This window comes from Myotis yumanensis, unplaced genomic scaffold, assembly GCF_028538775.1.
Source record: "Myotis yumanensis isolate MYYU_CA2020_CCGP unplaced genomic scaffold, mMyoYum1.0.hap1 SCAF_3, whole genome shotgun sequence".
NCBI lineage: Eukaryota > Metazoa > Chordata > Mammalia > Chiroptera > Vespertilionidae > Myotis > Myotis yumanensis.
In genome coordinates, this window is record NW_027223754.1 from 81,623,549 (window position 1) to 81,643,138 (window position 19,590).

Below are 19,590 nucleotides of genomic sequence, written 5' to 3' on the forward strand. Positions count from 1 at the left end.
CTATCAAACATCTTTCTTCAATTCTGCTCTCTCACCAAAGCTCTGTTTACAAAACTTTACAATTTACTGGATATTTCTAAATGAATGCTCAGTATAACTACAAACTTAATAATTCAAAAACCATTTGTCATTATTCTTACCAAATGGGCTGGCTCTGCTTTGTAACTTCTATCCCATTCAATGGCATGAATGAATATTGCAATCCTGCTAGCTACAAATGTTAGAATCCCTGTGGCTCATCTCCTTTGTGCCAGAATAGACTAATGGTATGTAGTGTGGCTCTGTATCAGACAGGCTTAAAGTTAATCTTCGGAATGCCATTACTTATTGTGTGATCTTGGATTAGTTACTTACTCTGAGTCTACATCCTCATCTGTAAAATGGGACTGATAATACCTATCTCACAGGATTGTAAGGATCAAACAATCTACACTGCACATAGGACATATTAGGCAAGCAATAGCATCTCTTGTAGTCAGTCAGTTACCAAATTTTGCCCATTCTTTCTTTGAAGGTATCTCACGTCTCCCTACTCCACAGTCATATCTGGATTATTCTAATAACCTCTTTGCCTTAAATCTAACCTGTTCAATCCATTCTTTAGATCGTGTCAAAATAATCTTCTTAAAATGTGTATTTATTGCCTGGCTGGCATGGCTCAGTGGTTAAGCATCTATCTCTGAACTAGGTGGTCACAGTTCGATTCCCGTTAAGGACACATGCCTTGGTTGCGGGCTCGATCCCCAGTGTGGGGCACGCAGGAGGCAGCTGATCTATGATTCTCTCTCATCATTGATGTTTTTATCTCTCCCTCTCCTTCTCTGAAATCAATAAAAATATATAAAAAAAAGTTTATTTATGAAGTCACATTTTTATTAATAAAATCAACAGCTTTCTATTCCCTGTCAAGGTCTGTTCAGCTTTCAAGGATGTTCAAACTCTATCCACTCAAGCCTATTTCCTATTACTTCTCGTCACAAATGTGCCCTGGGGAAGTTGGCTTCCTCACTGTCCTACACACACACCAGTATCTTTCCCACCACCATGCTGCTGCTCACGTTGTTCCTTCCCTCTGCTCTCACTGGCTGTATTTAAAATCTGTACCAAGCACAACTTACTTATGCTATATACTGGTTTTCATTTCCCTAGATTGTTTAACTTACATTAATCCTCTTTCTCCACTTCGATAGTTTGTGGTTTATTATTCATGACCCCTTCTGTCTACTACAGTGTATCACTGTGTAACCAAGCAGATAACTACTTCCAGGTGGATTAAAAGAATGGGAAAAATTTACTATCAGATGTTCTGACTTAACATACTTGCAAGTTTAAAGGCTTGCACCGTTTGTTATTGTTTGTGTTGCTTAAGTTTTTATCAGTCCAAGTAGATGGAAACTTTTTGAAATTAAAGACTAATGACTAACTTCTCCTGCATTCCCATAAAAATTTAACATATCATTAGCCACTTAGTTTAACTGGAAAACCTTCCAATTATACATCACATAAGTCATAAAGTTCTTTAGAGTAAAAGCCTTAACATACCTTTGCTTTGAACATCAAAGCAATGCTTTTCCAGGCAAGGTACATGCCTATCCTCCGTAAGGAAATGTTCTCTTACTTAGATATTCCTTTCTGGGAGGATATCTCCCTCCCTCCCACTCCCTTCTCCCAGTTAAAAACTCTACTATGGTAAGCCACTGGGATTGATGAGTCTATGTGACAGTATTTAGCACATACAGATCAAATGTTTAAAAAAACAGGACAACATGGGTCTAATGAAGCTCAGAGGAAAATTATTTTTCAGTATCATCAGTGGACAGAATCCTCAACTACACCTACCATAATCAGCAGGTGTATAATTCAGAAGTTCAAATTTCCAGTGTTTATAGCCTGAATAATTCTGGTACATGTCAAATATTTCCCGGGTAAATTGTTGGCAGATATCACCTAAAAGAAAATACAAAAAAATATTAAATCGGCACAAATTTCTAAGAGAACCCTTCTTAAATATGGGTCCCTTAAGAAATGAGTAACTACTTCAAAAGTGAAACTTTTAAAGTTATAGTGTGCCAAATCAAAGTAAAATTTAGGTATTTCTTATATTATTTACAATAAAGTTATTTTACAAACCTCCAGTAGTTCTTCCAGATGTCACCTCTAAAATAACATCATTTTCGTCACATTTTTCCTTTGGCACTAAACTCTGGAAAAGCTAAAAAAAAGGGGGGGAAAACTATAAGCACTAGTATGTATGTGTTCTATATACATATATAGTATATACACTGTCTTTACTTGAACTTAGATTAAGGTACCAAAAAATATTAAAAAATAATCAGTAATTAACAAAATCATATAGCATCCCAATGAAGTCTACTCCTAAAATGCTTTAATAAGTAGACCTAATTAAACGTAAAGCAAGTGATCAACTCATTTTAACAATGAAGTTACTTGTCAGGATGTTTCTACGATGCTACCAGACTATCTTAATTTTCTAAAATGCAGAAGTTTCGATCAAAGTCTAGTGTTCCATTCAATTTTCTTCAGATTCTGCCTATTAGTTCTGAACAATAACTTCTTTCATCTAATGAATAAAGTAAAGCTTTGGAAGTCTTCATTTCACACATGATTGCACATTCTCTCCTGCCATAAATGACAGCAAGCACTAGGCTGTGCCCTGCCTTCTCAGTAGAGTTGCTTTGTTCAAAGAGGATGTTGAAGACTCCCAAAACAAGGCTCAAATAGTTTCTTAGCTGTGATTTAAAAAAAAGGAGCATCCTAACAAAGAAAGTAACCAACTTTCCTCTTAGGAAGAAAAGGGAAGTAATTTTATTTTTATTATTACTAAAAGGTCTTTCAAATCAAACTAAAAGTACCTATGGGTCATGATACTCCCTACTGTCAATTTTTAAAATACTCTATCTCTGCTAAAAATGATCTAGTCCCGTGGTTGGCAAACTGCGGCTCGCGAGCTACATGCGGCTCTTTGGCCCCTTGAGTGTGGCTCTTCCACAAAATACCACGTGAGGGCGCGCGTACATTGCGATTGAAACTTCGTGGCCCATGCTCAGAAGTTGGTTTTCGGCCTGGGCAAGTCTATTTTGAAGAAGTACTGTTGATATTTGGCTCTGTTGACTAATGAGTTTGCCGACCACTGATCTAGTCTATGGGAGAGAATATTAGAGTTGCATATCTTACTTTGATTAGCTGGTTAAATACCTCCACCTGATCACCTTCAACACCTCACAAACCTCCTCTACGGGATTCCCAGAATAGGGAAGACTGAAGGCAGGAGATGGCAAATATGACAGAAGGGAACATGGTATACAATTCTGTGATTTTAGACAAATCATCCATTGAGCTGTAAGAAGCTAAAAACTTGTGTTAATCAACTGTCTCTAGATCTTTGGATTCATTCCATTTTATCTGGAATGCAAATTTTCAATCCTTAATTAACACAATCACCATGAACCATTCCCCTTTTCTAAGACTTAAAAACCCCTAATGCTTCCTCTTGGTGAACTAAATTTCTTTATCAACATGTGTTCCCTTGCCTGGCAAGCTAATAAATTCAACTTTAGAATATTGCTGCTGGGGGGTGGGGGAGTTTTTATTCTTTGATATCTATCACAATTTCTTCAATCTCATTCTGTAGCAAATTACAGCACTAAACCCAATCCAAACCCTTATCGTAAGAGAAAATTTAATAACTGGTGTTTGGAAAGTACTTTGAGCACCATTGCATAATCTAGCGTATATTAACACTATTGAGATTAGTTTACCTTCTGTAACATACCTCACTGTATAACATGTTAATTTTTTGAGCAATGGTTTGCCTCTCTTCCAATGCAAGTTCTTGTAACTGCTTTTCATCTTGTTTATTTAGACCTACAAACCAACAATAATGATGGTAAAAGTTTTAAATACTTACAGGAAAACTCTTAAATAGCTACCTAATCTCTGCCTACTAAATTTTATCTCAGTTGTGAAGGCAAGAAATTATACAAAAGAACAGTTAAAATAGAGAATATCAATAGACAAGTATTTGTAAAGTATGTCCAAAAATTCCCATGTTTTCGAAAAGAAGCATGATCTTGCCCCAACAGCTTATGATTTGAATGTCTCTAAGTAATTATAGAAAACAGTGATTAATCAAAGAGGAACTGGCTAATTAAATATAAACCCAAATACGATGTTTTGGAGTAAACTGGGGTAGCCATTTCTTGTCTAAAGGTGGCAACCATTACCCAGCACACACTGAGTAATCTAGCATGGCTAAAGCGTCCATTTTTGTAGAGTAAATGTAGCCGGTTTCAACATTATTATAGAACTAGAGGCCCGGTGCACAAAAATTTGTACACTCGGGGGGGAAGAGGGGGTCCCTCAGCCCAGCCTGTGCCCTCTCGCAGTCTGGGACCCCTCAGGAGATAACGACCTGCTGGTTTAGGCCTGCTCCCGGGTGGCAGAGGGCAGGCCCAATCCCTAGGTGCAGCCCCTGGTTGGGCTCAGAGCAGGGCTGATTGGGGAGTTGGGGCGCCGCCCCCTGTCATGCACGGAGCAGGGCAGATCGAGAGGTTTCGATGCCACCCTCAGTCACGCTCAGGGTAGGGCTGATTGGGGGGTTGGGGCACTGCCCCCTGTCACACTCAAGGCAGGGTCAATGGGGAGATTGCGGCGACACCCCCTGTCACGCACAGAGCAGGGCCAATAAGGGAGTTGGGGCGCTGCCCCCTGTCACTCACAGAGCAGGGCCCATCAGGGGGGTTGGGGCTCCATACCCTGTCAAGCACAGAGCAGGGTCGATCAGGGGGTTAGGGAGCTCCCCCGTCACGCACAGAGCAGGGTCGATCAGGGGGTTGGGAAGCTCCCCCCTGTCATGCACAGAGCAGGGCCAATCAGGGGGTTGAGGGGCTCACCCCTGTCACTCACAGAGTAGGGCCAATAGGGGAGTTGGGGCACCGCCCCCTGTCACACACAGAGCAGGGCGGATCAGAGGGTTGGGGCACTGCACCCTGTCACACTCAGGGCAGGGCCGATGGGGAGGTTATGGCTCTACCCCGTCACACACAGAGCAGGGCCCGTGGTGGGGGGGGGAGGTTGGGGCGCCGTCCTCTATCACCCACAGAGCAGGGCCCGGGAGGGGGGGGGGGAGGTTGGGGCGCCGCCCTCTATCACCCACAGAGCAGGGCCGATCAGGGGGTTGGGGCGCCGCCACTGTCACACTCAGGACAGGGCCGATGGGGAGGTTATGGCTCTACCCCGTCACACACAGAGCAGGGCCCGTGGGGGGGGGGGGGGGGTTGGGGCGCCGCACCCTGTCACACACAAGCAGGGCCGATCAGGGGGTTGGGGCGCCGCACCCTGTCACACACAGAGCCGCAGGGCGATCAGGGGGTTGGGGAGCTCCCCCCTATCAGGCACAGAGCAGGGCAATCAGGGGGTTTGGGCGCTGCCCCCTGTCATGCTGATCCCGGTGCCAGGAGGCCTCGCGGCTCCACTGATCCCGGTGCTGGGAGGCATATTACCCTTTTACTATATAGGATAGAGGCCTGGTGCACGGGTGGGGGCCGGCTGGTTTGTCCTGAAGGGTGTCCTGGATCAGGGTGGGGGTCCCCACTGGAGTGCCTGGCCAGCCTGGATGAGGGGATGATGGCTGTTTGCAGCTGGTCACACACCCTTCAAGGTGGGGGTCCCCACTGGGGTGCCTGGCCAGTCTGGGTGAGGGGCTGAGGGCTGTTTTCAGGCTGGCGGGTGACTGAAGCTCCCAACCTGTCCCTTTTTTCTTTTTTTTTTATTCTGGGCCAGCTTTAGCTCTGAGGCTTGGCTCCAGCTCTGAGGCCTGGGCTGCTGAAAGCAGGTATCTGGTTTGTTTGGGTTCTATAATTGAAACACTGTTTCAACTCCAGCTCTGAGATCCCGGCTGGCTGAAAGCAGGTTTCTGGGGTTTTGTGTAGCTTCTATATTTATAACAATGTTTCAAACTGCAAGCTCAGAGGCCGGCAGCGGCAGGCGGGGAACGTTGGAGTCCTTCGTCACTGAAGCAAGCAAGCCTCATGTTCGCTTCAAGCTGCCTGGCTGCCGGCCGCCATCTTGGCTGGCAGTTAATTTGCATATCGCCCTGATTAGCCGATGCAAAGGGTAGCGGAGTGACACCAATTTGCATGTTTCTCTTTTATTAGTGTAGATAGCAGAACTACAAGCCTAGAAGAGAATTTAGAAACATTGCTTTTCTTTCAATTTCTGCATATTGTGAAAAATTTTCCTAAGAGAAAAAATATTAAGACAATAGCAATATTAATAAATACTTAAAAATACTAAAATTAAAAATAAATAGCTCTCACATCATATACAAAATTAACTCAGGTAGATCAAAGACCTAAATATAAGAGCTAAAAATATAAAACTCTTGGAAGAAAACAAAGATATACTACTTTGTGACCTTAGATTATACAATGGTTTCTTAGATAATATGACACCAAAATTACAAGCAACAAGAGAATAAAAAGATAAATGGACATCATCAAAATTTAAAAGTGTGGTGCTTCAAAGAACAACCCACAGAATGGGAGAAAAATTTCTGCAAATCAACTATCTGGCCAGACAGCTCAACTTGGTTAGAGTATCACCCTGACCCAAGATTAGGAGTTCAATCCCTGGTCAGGACACATAAAAGAATCAACCAATGAATGCATAAATATATGGAACAACAAACCAATGTCTCACTCTCTCCCTTCCTCACTCTCTCTCAAATCAATAATAAAAATAAAAAATAAAAAGAACTTGTGCCACCAAGACTGGTTTGGCTCAGTGGACAGAGCGTCGGCCTGCGTATTGAAGGGTCCCAGGTTCGATTCCGGTCAAGGGCATGTACCTTGGTTGCAGGCACATCCCCAGTGGGAGATGTGCAGGAGGCAGCTGGTCGATGTTTCTCTCTCATCGATGTTTCTCTGTCTCTCTCCCTTCCTCTCTGTAAAAAATCAATAAAAATATATATATAAAAAAAGAACTTGTGTCTGTAATATAAAGACTTACAAATCAGTAACAAAAAGACAAATAACTCAATAGACAAAGGATCTGAACAGTCATTTATCCAAAGATGACATGACAAATAGGCACACACAAAACGCTCAACATCATTCATCAGGGAAAGTCAAATGAGCTCTAGCCAGTGTGGCTGTTGGTTGAGCATAATCCCATGCACCTTAAAAGGTCATGGGTTTGACTGCGTCAGCCCACATGCCAGGGTTTTGGGCTTGGTTCCCAGGAGGGTACATGCAGGAGGTTTCTCTCTCACAACATGTTTTTTTCTCTCTCCCTTTCCCTTCCTCTCTCTCTCTGTAAAATAAACAACATATTTTAAAAAGAATTAATTTGCATATCGCCCTGATTTTTTAATTTTAAAAAAAGAAGTTAAATCAAAATCACAAGGAGATATCACTTCACACTCACTAGGATCACTAGAATCGAAGAGGCAGATAACAAGGATTGGCAAGGATGTGGAGAAATTAGAACCCTCAGACACTGGGGATGGAATGAAAATGGTGCAGCCACCTGGAAAACAATCTGTCAGTTCCTCAAAAGGTTAAACAACGTTATGAGACACTCAGCAATCTATGTCCACACAAAAACTTGTACAAAATGTTCCTAGCAGCATTGTTCATAATAATAAAAAAGTGAAAACTCAATAACTCAATATCCATCAACTGATGAATGGATAAATGAAATGTGGTATAACCATACCATGAAACATAATGCAGCAATTAAAAAATGAAGTATGGATACAGGCTACAACATACATAAACCTTTAGAATACTATGCTAAGTGAAAAAAGCCAGTCACAAAGGACACATACTATAGGATTCTTTTTATAAAAAATGCCTGAAATAAGTAAATCTAAAGAAACAGAAAGTAGATTAGAGATTGCCTATGGCTAGTAGGGAAGGGGGTGATTGGGATGAGATGGCTAAAGGGTGATGAAATAATACCTAGACTAAATAAACTCTTTGATGGGGGTAGGAACTATACTTTCGTATCCTTGGTATGTAGCACTGTAGGCAGTGCTCAGTAAAGGTCTGTTCAATAAATTAAAGCTTCTGAATAAGTCTCCCAGACCCTAAAAACTTCCTGGCAAGCACCACAAGGAGCTTAGTCTCTTAGTAGTTGATCTTTAGTAGCTGAAATACTTTAAACATCCAGAATACAAAGTCCTATCCTTTCCAAGTGTAGAGCTTATTACCTGTAGGCTTTTTAAAGACTGAGTTTTGGGAGGAGTGAGGTGGAAGGGGTCAATGGAGAAAAAAAAAAGGGGGGGACAGCTATAATACTTTCAAAAATAAAGCCAGTGTGGCTCAGTGGTTGAGTGTCGACCTATGAACCAGGAGGTCACAGTTTGATTCCCCGGTAGGGCACATGCCCAGGTTGTGGGCTCAATCCCCAGTGTGGAGTATGCAGGATGCAGCCAATCAATGATTCATCATTGATGTTTCTACTTCTCTCTCCCTCTCCCTTTCTCTCTGAAATTAATTAAAAATATATATTTTTTAAAAGACTAAGTTCATTTAACTTAGAAAATCAATCCTGTACTTATACACACACATATCTTTTACTTACTTTTACACATTGATTCTAATTCTTCAATTGCTTTTTCGGCCTCCTGAATTTCTTGGTAAATGGCTGTAAGTGGTGCCAACTCAGCATGTCTTTGATTCAAGGACCTTTGGTCCCCTTGATTTACAGAGATATGCTGCAAACACTGATCAAGTGTTTGGTACTCCTTATTCAGGTCCTCCATATATTTCTGTAATGCTTTATGCTTCCAGAGCATCTTGGTGTTTTGATGACAGAATCTCTTAGAGCAATTCTTATTTAACAGACTATAGAGAAGGTGATTCCTGTTTTGTCTAAAAACCCCCAGCCTTGTATCAAGATGTATCTGTGTAAATTGATGAAAAAGGGGGTGGATGTGGCACTGGTGATGACCATGAAGAGACGGATGTCTAAAGAGCCAAACACAGAGGTGACGGTTCATCTCAGCATCTGAAATAAAACAAATAAACACAATCTGGAAAAAAAAAATCAACTCTGCAGATATAATATAGCTGGAAGGAACCTGAAGAAATCTTGTTCAGTTCACTCCCTGAGCCAGCTCCATACATGGTTCTCAAATTCCATAACTCATAAAAATAAAAAAAATTCCTCAAACCTCTGAAAAGAACGTATTAAAATAAATGAAGAAAGCACAAAGCACTTTTTTCTACCCACTCAACATATATATAATTAAGGCAAAAGTTAGAGTGTATCCAATAAATATATCAATAGAATGTGTTAAATCAGCTATTTTTATAGAAAGTATTCAGAATACAGAATTAAATGCGTGAACAAGCACTTGAAAGGTATAAAATAATCATTCAAAATTTAGATGGTTCACATATTTTTGGATTTCTGAAGTTTGATGTAAATAACAACTATTTTCTTATATCCAGATGTCCAAGAAGTCAAGTAATTTAATCATATTATTTACTCAGCCAGACAGAGACAGAGCTGATTCTAGAATGCAAGTTTCCTATTGAGAACTCAGTGCTTTCACTTTCAAGTCTACAATCACTCTTCAAAGATGCTTCCCTGCCCAGATCAGTGTGGCTCAGTTGATTAAATGTTGTCCTGTGTACCAAAAGGCGAGTTTGCAGGTTTGGTCCCAGGTCGGGGTGCATATGAGAGGCAACCAATCAATGTTTCTCTCTCTCTCTCTCTCTCTCTCTCTCCCTCTCCCTTTCTCTTTCTCTAAAAATCAATAAAAACATTTTTTAAAAGGATGATCCCTTCAGCTGAAATCCTAAAGGAAGAAAGCTTCAAATATTAACAGACTAAGAAAGCAGAAGGTCTGGTAAAAAGGGACAATGGTAATAATTACAGTTGACCCTTGAACAAAATGGGTATGAATTACAACGGGTCCACAACATCCTGATTTTTCTCAATAAATATATAATTGGCCCTCTGTATCCCAGTTTTCCATTTGCAGATTCAACCAACCATTGTTGGGAATCCGTGGGGGCAGAGAGCCAATTGTATGCATTGTTCTATACCACTTTATATAAAGGATTTAGCAACTGGGATTTTGGTATCTGTGGGGGTCCTACAACATGTGTACTCAGGGATGACTGTAATTAAGTTTTGGGGAAGTCAAAAGTTATACATGAACTAGAGGCCCGGTGCACGAAATTCATGCACAGGTAGGGTACCTAGGCCTGGCTGGCGATGAGGGCTTATCAGGTTCTCCGCCTCCCCACCTCCTCCTTCTCTTGCTTCCTTAGTGCCTGGCCGCTGCAGGTGGTCGCCCGCCATGTTCCATGCCGCCCCCTGGTGATCAGTGTACATCATAGTGAGCAATCGAACTCCCATTCTCCCAGTCGAATTCCCAAGGGGACACTTTGCATTTAGCCTTTTATATATATAGATTTTTGACTGGGGGGTTGTTGCCCATAACCCCTATATTGTTCAAGGATCAACTATACAAAACAGTATAATCTCAATTACATTTTCTAATTTTATCTACAATACATGGTATACATGTAAAAAAGGTACAGAATATTTTGAAAAAAGAAAACTAAAATATAAATATATCAAAATGTTAAGATGGTTTCTAGTTGTGGGATTACTGATACCTTTTGCTTGCTTTATATTTTTTCTACTTTTTAGTGTTTTCCAAGTCTCCTATACTTATAGTATGTATTACTTTTACAGTCAAGAAAAGTTACTTTAAAAAATTACAAGTTAAAAAGAAAAAAATTACAAGCTAGGTGAAATTGGCTGTGTACAATAATTATCTGTTCTCCTCCCCTCTAGCAGAGATAATTAAGAGCTAACAAACGTACACAATCGTTTTATTGAGTATGAAAGGGTTCCAAGAAGAACACTTTGCCCCTAAAAATCCTGTGGTTCAAAGTTGAAATAAAGGTCAAAATGTACCAAAATCAACCTTTATTGTCTTTGGTGTTCCTACTGTTAGAAGGTGCATTAATCGACTAGCTCTATTGATCATTATAAGTCTACTAATTTATACACCATTATCACCCAGAAAACAAAATATTAAAAATTTGCAGGGTTTTACTAATGAACTTTAACAGACGGAATCACATTAAAAAGGAATTGTGGATGAATACATCTACGCCCAGTAACCACAAAAGTTACAGTCCTCCAGCAGAAGTGTCTGTGCGTCTTTACATCTAGTCCCAAACACGTCAGAGATGAGTCCATTTGAAAACGGACACAATAAAAGGGTGGTAAACATTTGTTGTAACACTTCTGGCTAAAATTTCCATCTTAGGAAGAGTAGAATAATTCCCAAGGTCATGAACCTCACTGTTACGGGGGCAACAAACCAAGACGGTTACTCTCTAGGCTAGGGTTATACCTGAGAACAGCAAGTTTCCTCCGCCGCCGACCACCGCTAACAGAATCCCTGGTCCCCTCCAACAACTCTCAGGGTCGGCGCGTCAGGCGCGACAAAAATCCCGGCGCGGGCAGCACGTGTCAGCCATACTGTGAAACCCGGTATATGGAGTGATCCCATAAGAAGGGAAGATGGAAAATAAACTGGAGAAAGAAAAAAAACAAAAAACCTTTTTAAGATCATGAAAGGGAAAAGGATTGTGAGTACTTAAAATAAACGAGACATCAGTTTTCCTTACTGAGGTCGGAACCTTCTCTAACCCGGTACATTTCAGCCGGAAAGGTACGGAATCACTTTCACTTCCTGGGTCACTGCTTCCGGGTTAATCATTGATTTCCCGTCTTCAACTTCACGATGACACTTTTCCATAGTGATTGGGCTTTCGTTAAAACGAGGTGAAAGAGGAAACAGAAGAGAAACATGAAAGCAAGAAAGATAAAAAAAAATTACAAAGCGAGAAAAATTCCCTTGAGACGACCACACGGCGTACTTATCCCGAGCGGAAGCCCAGGGCGAGGGTTGTGATGCCAGGGCGCGGGCCAGGGTGCGGGACCGGGGCGCGAGGAGGTGGGCCGGGAACGTAGAATGTACTACAACTCCCAGGAGCACCCACCCAGTGATTCTGGGACCCACCCAGTGATTCTGGGAGTTGTAGTTTATCTCCGGACAGGCGCGCCCCCGCCGCCCAAAGGTGGAGCTTTTGTTTTCAGGTAAGGGAAATCCAGGAGAGAATGTTCTCTACAGTTTTGATTAAGAGATGAAGATTGACAATATATTTAATGTAAAGTTACAAGAACTTTCTTATGTATGGAGCCACTAAAGTAGTGATTCCTTAATTTCTTTTATATGAGGACCCCATTTTCATAATTCAAAAATTTAGGGGCTTCTGCTTGTTTAATAGCTGTGCTTTCGACTTTCGTTGCCTAGGAAAAGATCTAATGACTAAATGAGAGTATAAATGTGTATTTTTAAAAATCATAACGAAATCCAAAAGAGAGACTATAGATATCTACAAATTAGTGATTTTATAGATGTTTCATGCATATATATTATTTAAGGGCTCAACTTAGGTTGATAGCTTCTAAACCATTGATTAAATAAAGAATTTAAAAATCCAAATAGTAAACAATTCCAAGGAAATGGCAAGCATGTTGCCTTACTTTAAATATACCAGTGGGATACAGCTATTAGCAACCACATTTACAATATTTCTTCTTGAAAAGCAAAAAGAATCCCATATTACCAACTTCACAGGATATTTTCTTAGGTTATGAAGGTGCATATAAGAAGAATTAGCCACACATGTAAACACATATCCAACTTTCATTATTTCAAGGTATCTACTTCTATCTACATGGTTTAAATCTATTAATTCATTTCATCCTTACAATAACCTTAGAATATCCATTGTGCATAAGAGAAAACTAAGACACAGAGAGCTTAAGTAACTTGTCCAAGGTAAAAAACAAACTAGTAAGTGATATAGCAGGGATTTAATCAAGGCAATCAATCTGCCTTAATGACCTGTGGCATCTTAAGATATCCTACCATGTGAAGATTAGAAAGCTTGGTATTTCAATTAGGTATATTTTACTATAGAAAAAAATGAAATCAGGAATTATTTAGCAATTTAATACAAAATTCAAGCTCTCACTAAAGTAGAAAAGAATTACCAAAACAAATATTATTTTCCTTATATTCTCATTATTTTCCCTGAAACAAGCAAAATATAAAGAATGAAAAGGCAGCATTTCTTTATTTCTTTGTATTTATACTGGTTCTCAAGTTTTTCTTAGCTTGAAAAAAAATGAAATGCGCCACCTGCTGGCATTATTGAAACTAGATCACTCAAATAATTTTCTGTCAAAGGCGTTAAAGAGGCCTTGAAAGGTCAACCTACTATCTTCCTTTTACTCTTAAAAAAACACACAAAAAAACCCTTAAAAAAAAAAAAAAAGCCCTAGCTGGTTTTGCTCAGTGGATAGAGCATCAGCCTGGGGACTGAAAGATCCCAGGTTCGATTCTGGTCAAGGGCACATGCCTACGTTGCGGGCTTGATCCCTGGTAGGGGATGTGCAGGAGGCAGCCAATCAATGATTCTCTCATCATTGATGTTTCTATCTCTCTTTCCCTCTCCCTTCCTCTCTGAAATCAATAAAGATTTATAAAAAAAAAGAAAGAAAGAAAGAAAGAAAAAATCGTTTGTAATTATATGTCTTTAAAAAAAAAGGCAAGGAAAGACTAATCCTGGAAACTCCCTTTTCCCCCTCTAAACTAGTATTAACCTTGGGTGAAGTCAGCTCTTTAACAAGATCATTTAGTGTTGACTCTTACAACTGCTTGGTAATTTCATCTGTCATCTTAAATTTCTCTTCCACTATCATCCTAAATATTTTTCTTAAATAATTTGCTTTAGTTTTATTTTTTTAATACATTTTATTGATTTCAGAGAGGAAGGAAGAGGGAGAGAGAGAAACATCAATGATGAGAGAGAATCATTGATCAGCTGCCTCCTGCATGCCCCCTACTGGCAACCCGGGCATGTGCCCCGATTGGAATCAAACTGTGATCTCCTGGTTCATAGGTTGACGTTCAATCCCTGACCTACAATGGCCAGGCCACTTTAGTTTTAAATTGTTCATTTTCAAACCTTTATGTCAATAAATTTTATTTTTCCATCTTTTTCTCCTTCAAATATCCTTTATAAGTAATTTTCAAATACTCATTATAAGCATTAATGTGTTTTCCAACTTAGACCCAGAGTGGTCTGCATTGAGGAATATAATGTAATCTACACTGTATGTGTGTGTATGTAGATATATATCTTTATTTTTTCAGTTTTTATTATGAAAAAATTTTTAAATGTTCACAAATAGAACAATATAATGAACCCATATACCTATCACAAATTCTCAACAGTTATCAACTCGGTATTTCACATGCCCTCCTCCTACTCTCTATCCTCACTGTATTATTTTGGTGAAATATAAAACGTCATTTTTTCATCTTTAAATGTTTTAGTATGTAGCGCTAGAAGATAAAGATTTTTAAAATATACTCACCCTTAAAAGTTAAAAATAGCATCTTAATATTATCAAATATCTAGCCGGTGTTCAAATTTTTCTCTAACTGTGTCACATTTGGGGGGAGCAGTTTGCTTGTTCATATCAGGATTCAAATAAGGTCCATACGTTGCAATTTGTTGCTATATTTTTAATCTATAGGCCACCTCTCTTTTTTTTTTCTTTGTAATATATTTGAAGAAACCAGATCCTTTGCCTTGAAAGGTTTCACACAGTCTAAATTTGTTCTAGACTTGTGTTTATCATGTTCCTCCCCCCCGCCCCTGTATTTCCTATGAAGGAATCTAGAAGCTTGATCAGATTCAGATTTATATATTTTGTGTTTTTTTCAAAACTATTTTCTAGGTGGGTTAGCTACCTTCAAAGGAAGATACAAGATATTTAGTTGTGTCTTTTAAAAGTTATACTAGATACGTATGAGTGCCTAGGTCCATTACATCATTAGAAGTTGCAAATAGTGATTTTTTTTTATCATTCTGTTTTCATTTATTAGCTGGAACCTAAATTGTTATAAAGAGAAAATTTCCCCCATCAGCTATTTATTGTTGCTCTTACTTTGAAGTTTTACAGGAAAAAAATTTTGCGAAAGTAGAGAGGTGATCAAATTCAAAGCTTGTTTTCTGAACAGTTTCCAAGATTTCCAAATTCTATTTCAATCTTTTTTTGGTTTTTACTTTATAGTTTTAAATGTTTTTGTCTTAAAACATAAACACAGTCTCTCCCATTATCACTATCTCCCACCAGAGCATTTTATTAGTTACATTTGATGAAGCCACATCGACACATCATTATCACCTAAAGTCCATAGTTTACATTAGGGCTCACTCTTGGTTTTGTATACCCACAAAGTATAACTTTGGACAAATGTATAGTGACAAATGTATCTAGCATTATAGCATCATTCAGAATAGTTTCACTGCCCCAAAAATCATCTGTGCTCTGCCTATTCATCCCTCCCTCTGGCAATCACTGATCTCTTTTACTGTATCCATAGTTTCTCTTTTCTTGAATGTCATATAGCTGGATCATATAGTATTTAGCCTTTTCAGATTGGCTGCTTTCACTTAGTAATATGCATTTAAGATTCTTCCATGTCTTTTTGTGGCTTGATAGCTCATTTCTTTTTAGTGTTGAATAATTTTCCATTGTTTGGATGTAGCACAGTTTATTTATATAAGGCTAGGGTTTTGAGCCATCCACACAGATATTGGAGTCATAGTAGATGGATACTAGGAGTGAAGTTGAAAGGGTAACTACTGTCACTTGGCAAATGCACAAATGAAGGATAGAGACCAAGAGGAAAAGGAGAAGAGAATGATAGAGCAGTGAGATGAGAAAAAAATTCTGATTCTTCCCCCCACCAACTCCTATAGTATGTAAGGAGAAGAAGATACAAAATGAGAGACAGTGTCCTGGGTAAGGTGTGGGTATCAATTAAGGCAAGGAGGCAGAGAGTGCTAAGTGGAGGGGTTGAGGATAAAGCTGAGTGGAAAGATGTGGCATAGAGAACAGCAGTAGGAGGGTGAGTTTAGAGAGAAAGCAGACAAACACAAGAATGCAACTGAAGTGAGATGACTGGAGAGGTGTGAATCTGATGATGGCTTTGAGAGAACTCTAGTATAAAAATGTCTCTGTACTGTCTGCCTGGGTGGCTTAGTTAGGCATCATCCTGTACACCAAAAAGGTTGCGGGTTCGATTCCAGTCAGGGCACATACTTGGGTTGCGGGACACAACCAATTGATGTTTCACTCTCATATGGATGTTTCTCTCTTTTTCCCTCTCCCTTCTTCTCTCTCTAAAATCAATTTTAAAAAGAAAAAAAAAAAAAAGCATGTCCTTAGGCGAGGATTTAAAAAAACAACAACAAACTATCAGGTTGAGCAAAAGTATGGAGTTTACAAAGAACTGGACCTGGTATAGTCACTGCTACATAAGGTAATTGACTGTAGAATAAAGTGAAAGAAAAATCTGAGAATAGACTGAATTTTAGACAAAGGGGCCATTTGAAAGTTTTGATACATTGAGAAACCCAAGTAGAGTTTTGAATAGAAAAGATATCTGGAAGCAATGTACAAAGTTTAATGGAGAACCCTGACCAGTGTGGCTTGGTTTGCTGTCGTCCTATGCAGAGAAGGATTGATGGCTCAGTTCCTGGTTTGGGCATGTTTTGGGCTGGATCCACCATGGGGTGCAGGAGGCAGTGATCGATTGATTAATGTTTCTCACATTGATGTTTCTCTGTCTCTCTCTCCCTCTTCCTTCTTCTCTAAAAATCAATAAAAATGTATTTTAAAAAACACACAAAAAACAAAGTGTAATGAAGGGAGAGCCTGAAAATAGAGGGTTGAGTTATGAGGTTTGAGGTTTTTGCAATATTTAGTTTTAACATGGAGTGGGAATGAAAAGCATTGGAAGAAAGGGAGAAACGTGACAGATCTAGAATCTAAAGGACTAGGCAACTTGGATGTGGGGAATAATAAAGAGGGCTCAAAGTTGATCAGAAAAAATTTAACTACAAGAGTAGCGTCACTAACAAAAATAGAGAAGTCAGGACTTGGACTGGTTTAATGGGAAGATAGGCTTGCTTTTTACTGTCCAAGTAGAAAATACTTTTAAGACATCCTGATGGAGATATTTAACAAACAAGTAGGAATAAAGGCTAGGAGATCTAAAGAGGGCCTGATACAGATTTGAAATCTGCTTGCTGTTAATTATGGAAGCCAGATAATTTATTTTTATTTTTTTAAATAAATATTTTTATTGATTTCAGAGAGGAAGGGGGAGGGAGAGATAGAACCATCAATTATGAGAGAGAATCATTGGCTGCTTTCTCCCCCCTTCCCCGCTCCCCCCCCACCCCCCCACTGTGGATTGAGCCTGCAATCTCGGCAGGTGCCCCTACCAGGAATCCAACCATGATTTCCTGGTCAATGCTCAACCACTGAGCCACACTGGCTGGGCTGGAGAATTTATTAATTCTGCTTTGCTGATGAGTAATGGTGTTCGATGAACATGTTTTATTATTATTTAATTAATTAATTAATTAATTAGTAAAATATGGAACGCTTCACGAATTTTCGTGTCATCCTTGCGCAGGTGCCATGCTAATCTTCTCTGTATTGTTCCAATTTTAGTATATGTGTTGCTGAAGCGAGCACTGAACATTTTTTATTGCTGTTGTTGAAAAAGAAAGCAGAATTGTCTAGACAAGCAACATTTAGATCTCCTAAATTTTAGGAGAAGAGGAATTGATTGAGGGTCAAGAGAATGACTAGGAAGAAAGACAGGAGGAAACCAGGATTATGCAGGTGTTGGTTACCTAAGTTAGAAAAAGTCAAGAAGGACAAGGTGGTCCACTGTGGGAAATGCTACAGGGAGGTTAAGGAAACTGTAAACTGGAAAAACTCTTTGGATTTGGCCACTAGGCAATCCTTAACATGTAAGCTTCATGAGGAAAGGTATTTTTGTTTTTTAAAAGACTGCTTGTCATTGCCCCGACTGGGTGCCCAGTTGGTTGAAGCATTATCCTGTACACTAAAAAGTTGCAGGTTCAATTCCCAATCACAGCATATACCTGGGTTTCAGGTTTGATCCCGGTCGGGGAGCGTGTGGGAGGCAGCAGATCGATGTTTCTCACATCAATGTTTTTCTCTCTCTCAAAATCAATAATAAATAAAACATATCCTCAGGTGGATTTAAAAATATTGAGATCATTTCACTTTCCGTGTTTAAAATACTTCAATGGCTTCCCACTGAACATAGGATAAAACCAAACCAAAACACATTACCTGAGATGGCAAACCCTGCACAACTTGGCCCACAGCTTCAACTAACCTGCATACCACTTTTCCTCTTGAACCTGAAGTTCGTACTGTACCTTTTATGCCTTGACCATGTCAATCTTATTCCTGCATTAAGCATTTGCATGTGATTCCCTTTAGATGGAATATGCTATCCAGGCTTTTTACCTTATTAATTCCCTTCTCTTCCTTGAGGGGTCTGTTCACATTACCACCTCCCCAGAGATTGTTCCTGAGTACCTGGTGAAAGTAATCCTTTCCTTGCCCAGCCATCTTAGCTCAGTGGTTGAACATCAACCTATGAACCAGGAGGTCATGGGTTTGAATCCCTGTTAGGGCACATGCCTGGGTTGTGGGCTTAACCCCCATTGTGGGGCCTGCAGGAGGCAGCCAATCAATGATTCTCTGTCATCATTGCTTTTTCTTTTTTTTTTTTTTAAATATATATTTATTGATTTCAGAGAGGAAGGGAGAGGGAGATAAAAATATCAGTGATGATGAGAGAATCATTGATCAGCTGCCTCCTGCACGCCCCCTACTAAGGATTGAGCCCACAACCCGGACGTGTGCCCTTGACCAAAATCAAACCTGGGACCCTTCAGTCCACAGGCTGACGCTCTATCCACTGAGTCAAACTGGCTAGGGCTCATCATTTGATATTTCTATCTCTCTCTCCCTCTCCCTTATCTGAAATCAATAAAAATATATTTAAAAAAAGAAAGTAATTCTTTCCTCAATTCCCATTCTTCTAAGATGACCTTGTTTTACTAGTACTTCCTTCCTAGGACTTCCCAAGGTCTAGAATTATCTTGTTTATTTATGTGTTTGTTGTCTGTCTCTCCCCATTAGAATATAAGGTAACATAAGGAGAGAGAAAATGCAAATAGCGGGGGACTGGTGCATTAAAAGTTCAGGAAAAGCTGTAGGAGATGGGATCAAGAGCTCCAAGGGAGGCTCTGGCTGGGTAGCTCAGCTGATTAGAGCATTGTCCCCATACACCAAGGCTACAGGTTCAGTCGCCGTTGGTCAGGGCACATAGGAGAATCAACCAATGAACTCATGAACAGGTGGAGCAACTAATACCTCTCTCTCTTTCCCTCTCTCTCAAATCAATTAAAAAAAAAAAAAAAAAAGAGCTCCAAGGGAGGAATGACAAGGTAGGTGGAAGAGAACAGAAACATTAGGGAATCTGAGGTATAATGTATTATGCAATCTGATGAGTTATTTTCCCATCAGCCTTTAGTTACATGGTTAAATTGG

The 19,590-nt window shown here is 39.7% G+C and overlaps 1 protein-coding gene and 1 non-coding gene across 5 annotated transcripts in view; both read right to left on the bottom strand.

The window, feature by feature from the left end:
- The window catches only part of MTRF1 (mitochondrial translation release factor 1), a 58,210-nt gene extending 46,304 nt beyond the window's left edge, over positions 1-11,906 (bottom strand). The window contains exons 1-6 of one of the 4 annotated variants that reach the window (XM_070409007.1): positions 11,685-11,906; positions 11,408-11,589; positions 8,608-9,033; positions 3,794-3,885; positions 2,131-2,212; positions 1,840-1,947 (exon numbers count right to left, since the gene is read on the bottom strand). In XM_070409007.1, the coding sequence (XP_070265108.1) occupies positions 1,840-1,947; positions 2,131-2,212; positions 3,794-3,885; positions 8,608-9,025 (700 nt within the window). In that variant the 5' untranslated portion in view covers positions 9,026-9,033; positions 11,408-11,589; positions 11,685-11,906. The other 3 variants (XM_070409010.1, XM_070409011.1, XM_070409009.1) reach the window with 3 other exon arrangements.
- A 5,675-nt stretch (positions 11,907-17,581) lies between these two features.
- LOC139007745 (U6 spliceosomal RNA) lies at positions 17,582-17,688 on the bottom strand. Its single transcript, XR_011470909.1, has one exon. It is a non-coding gene; the product is annotated as a U6 spliceosomal RNA (small nuclear RNA).
- Positions 17,689-19,590: the final 1,902 nt, after the last annotated feature.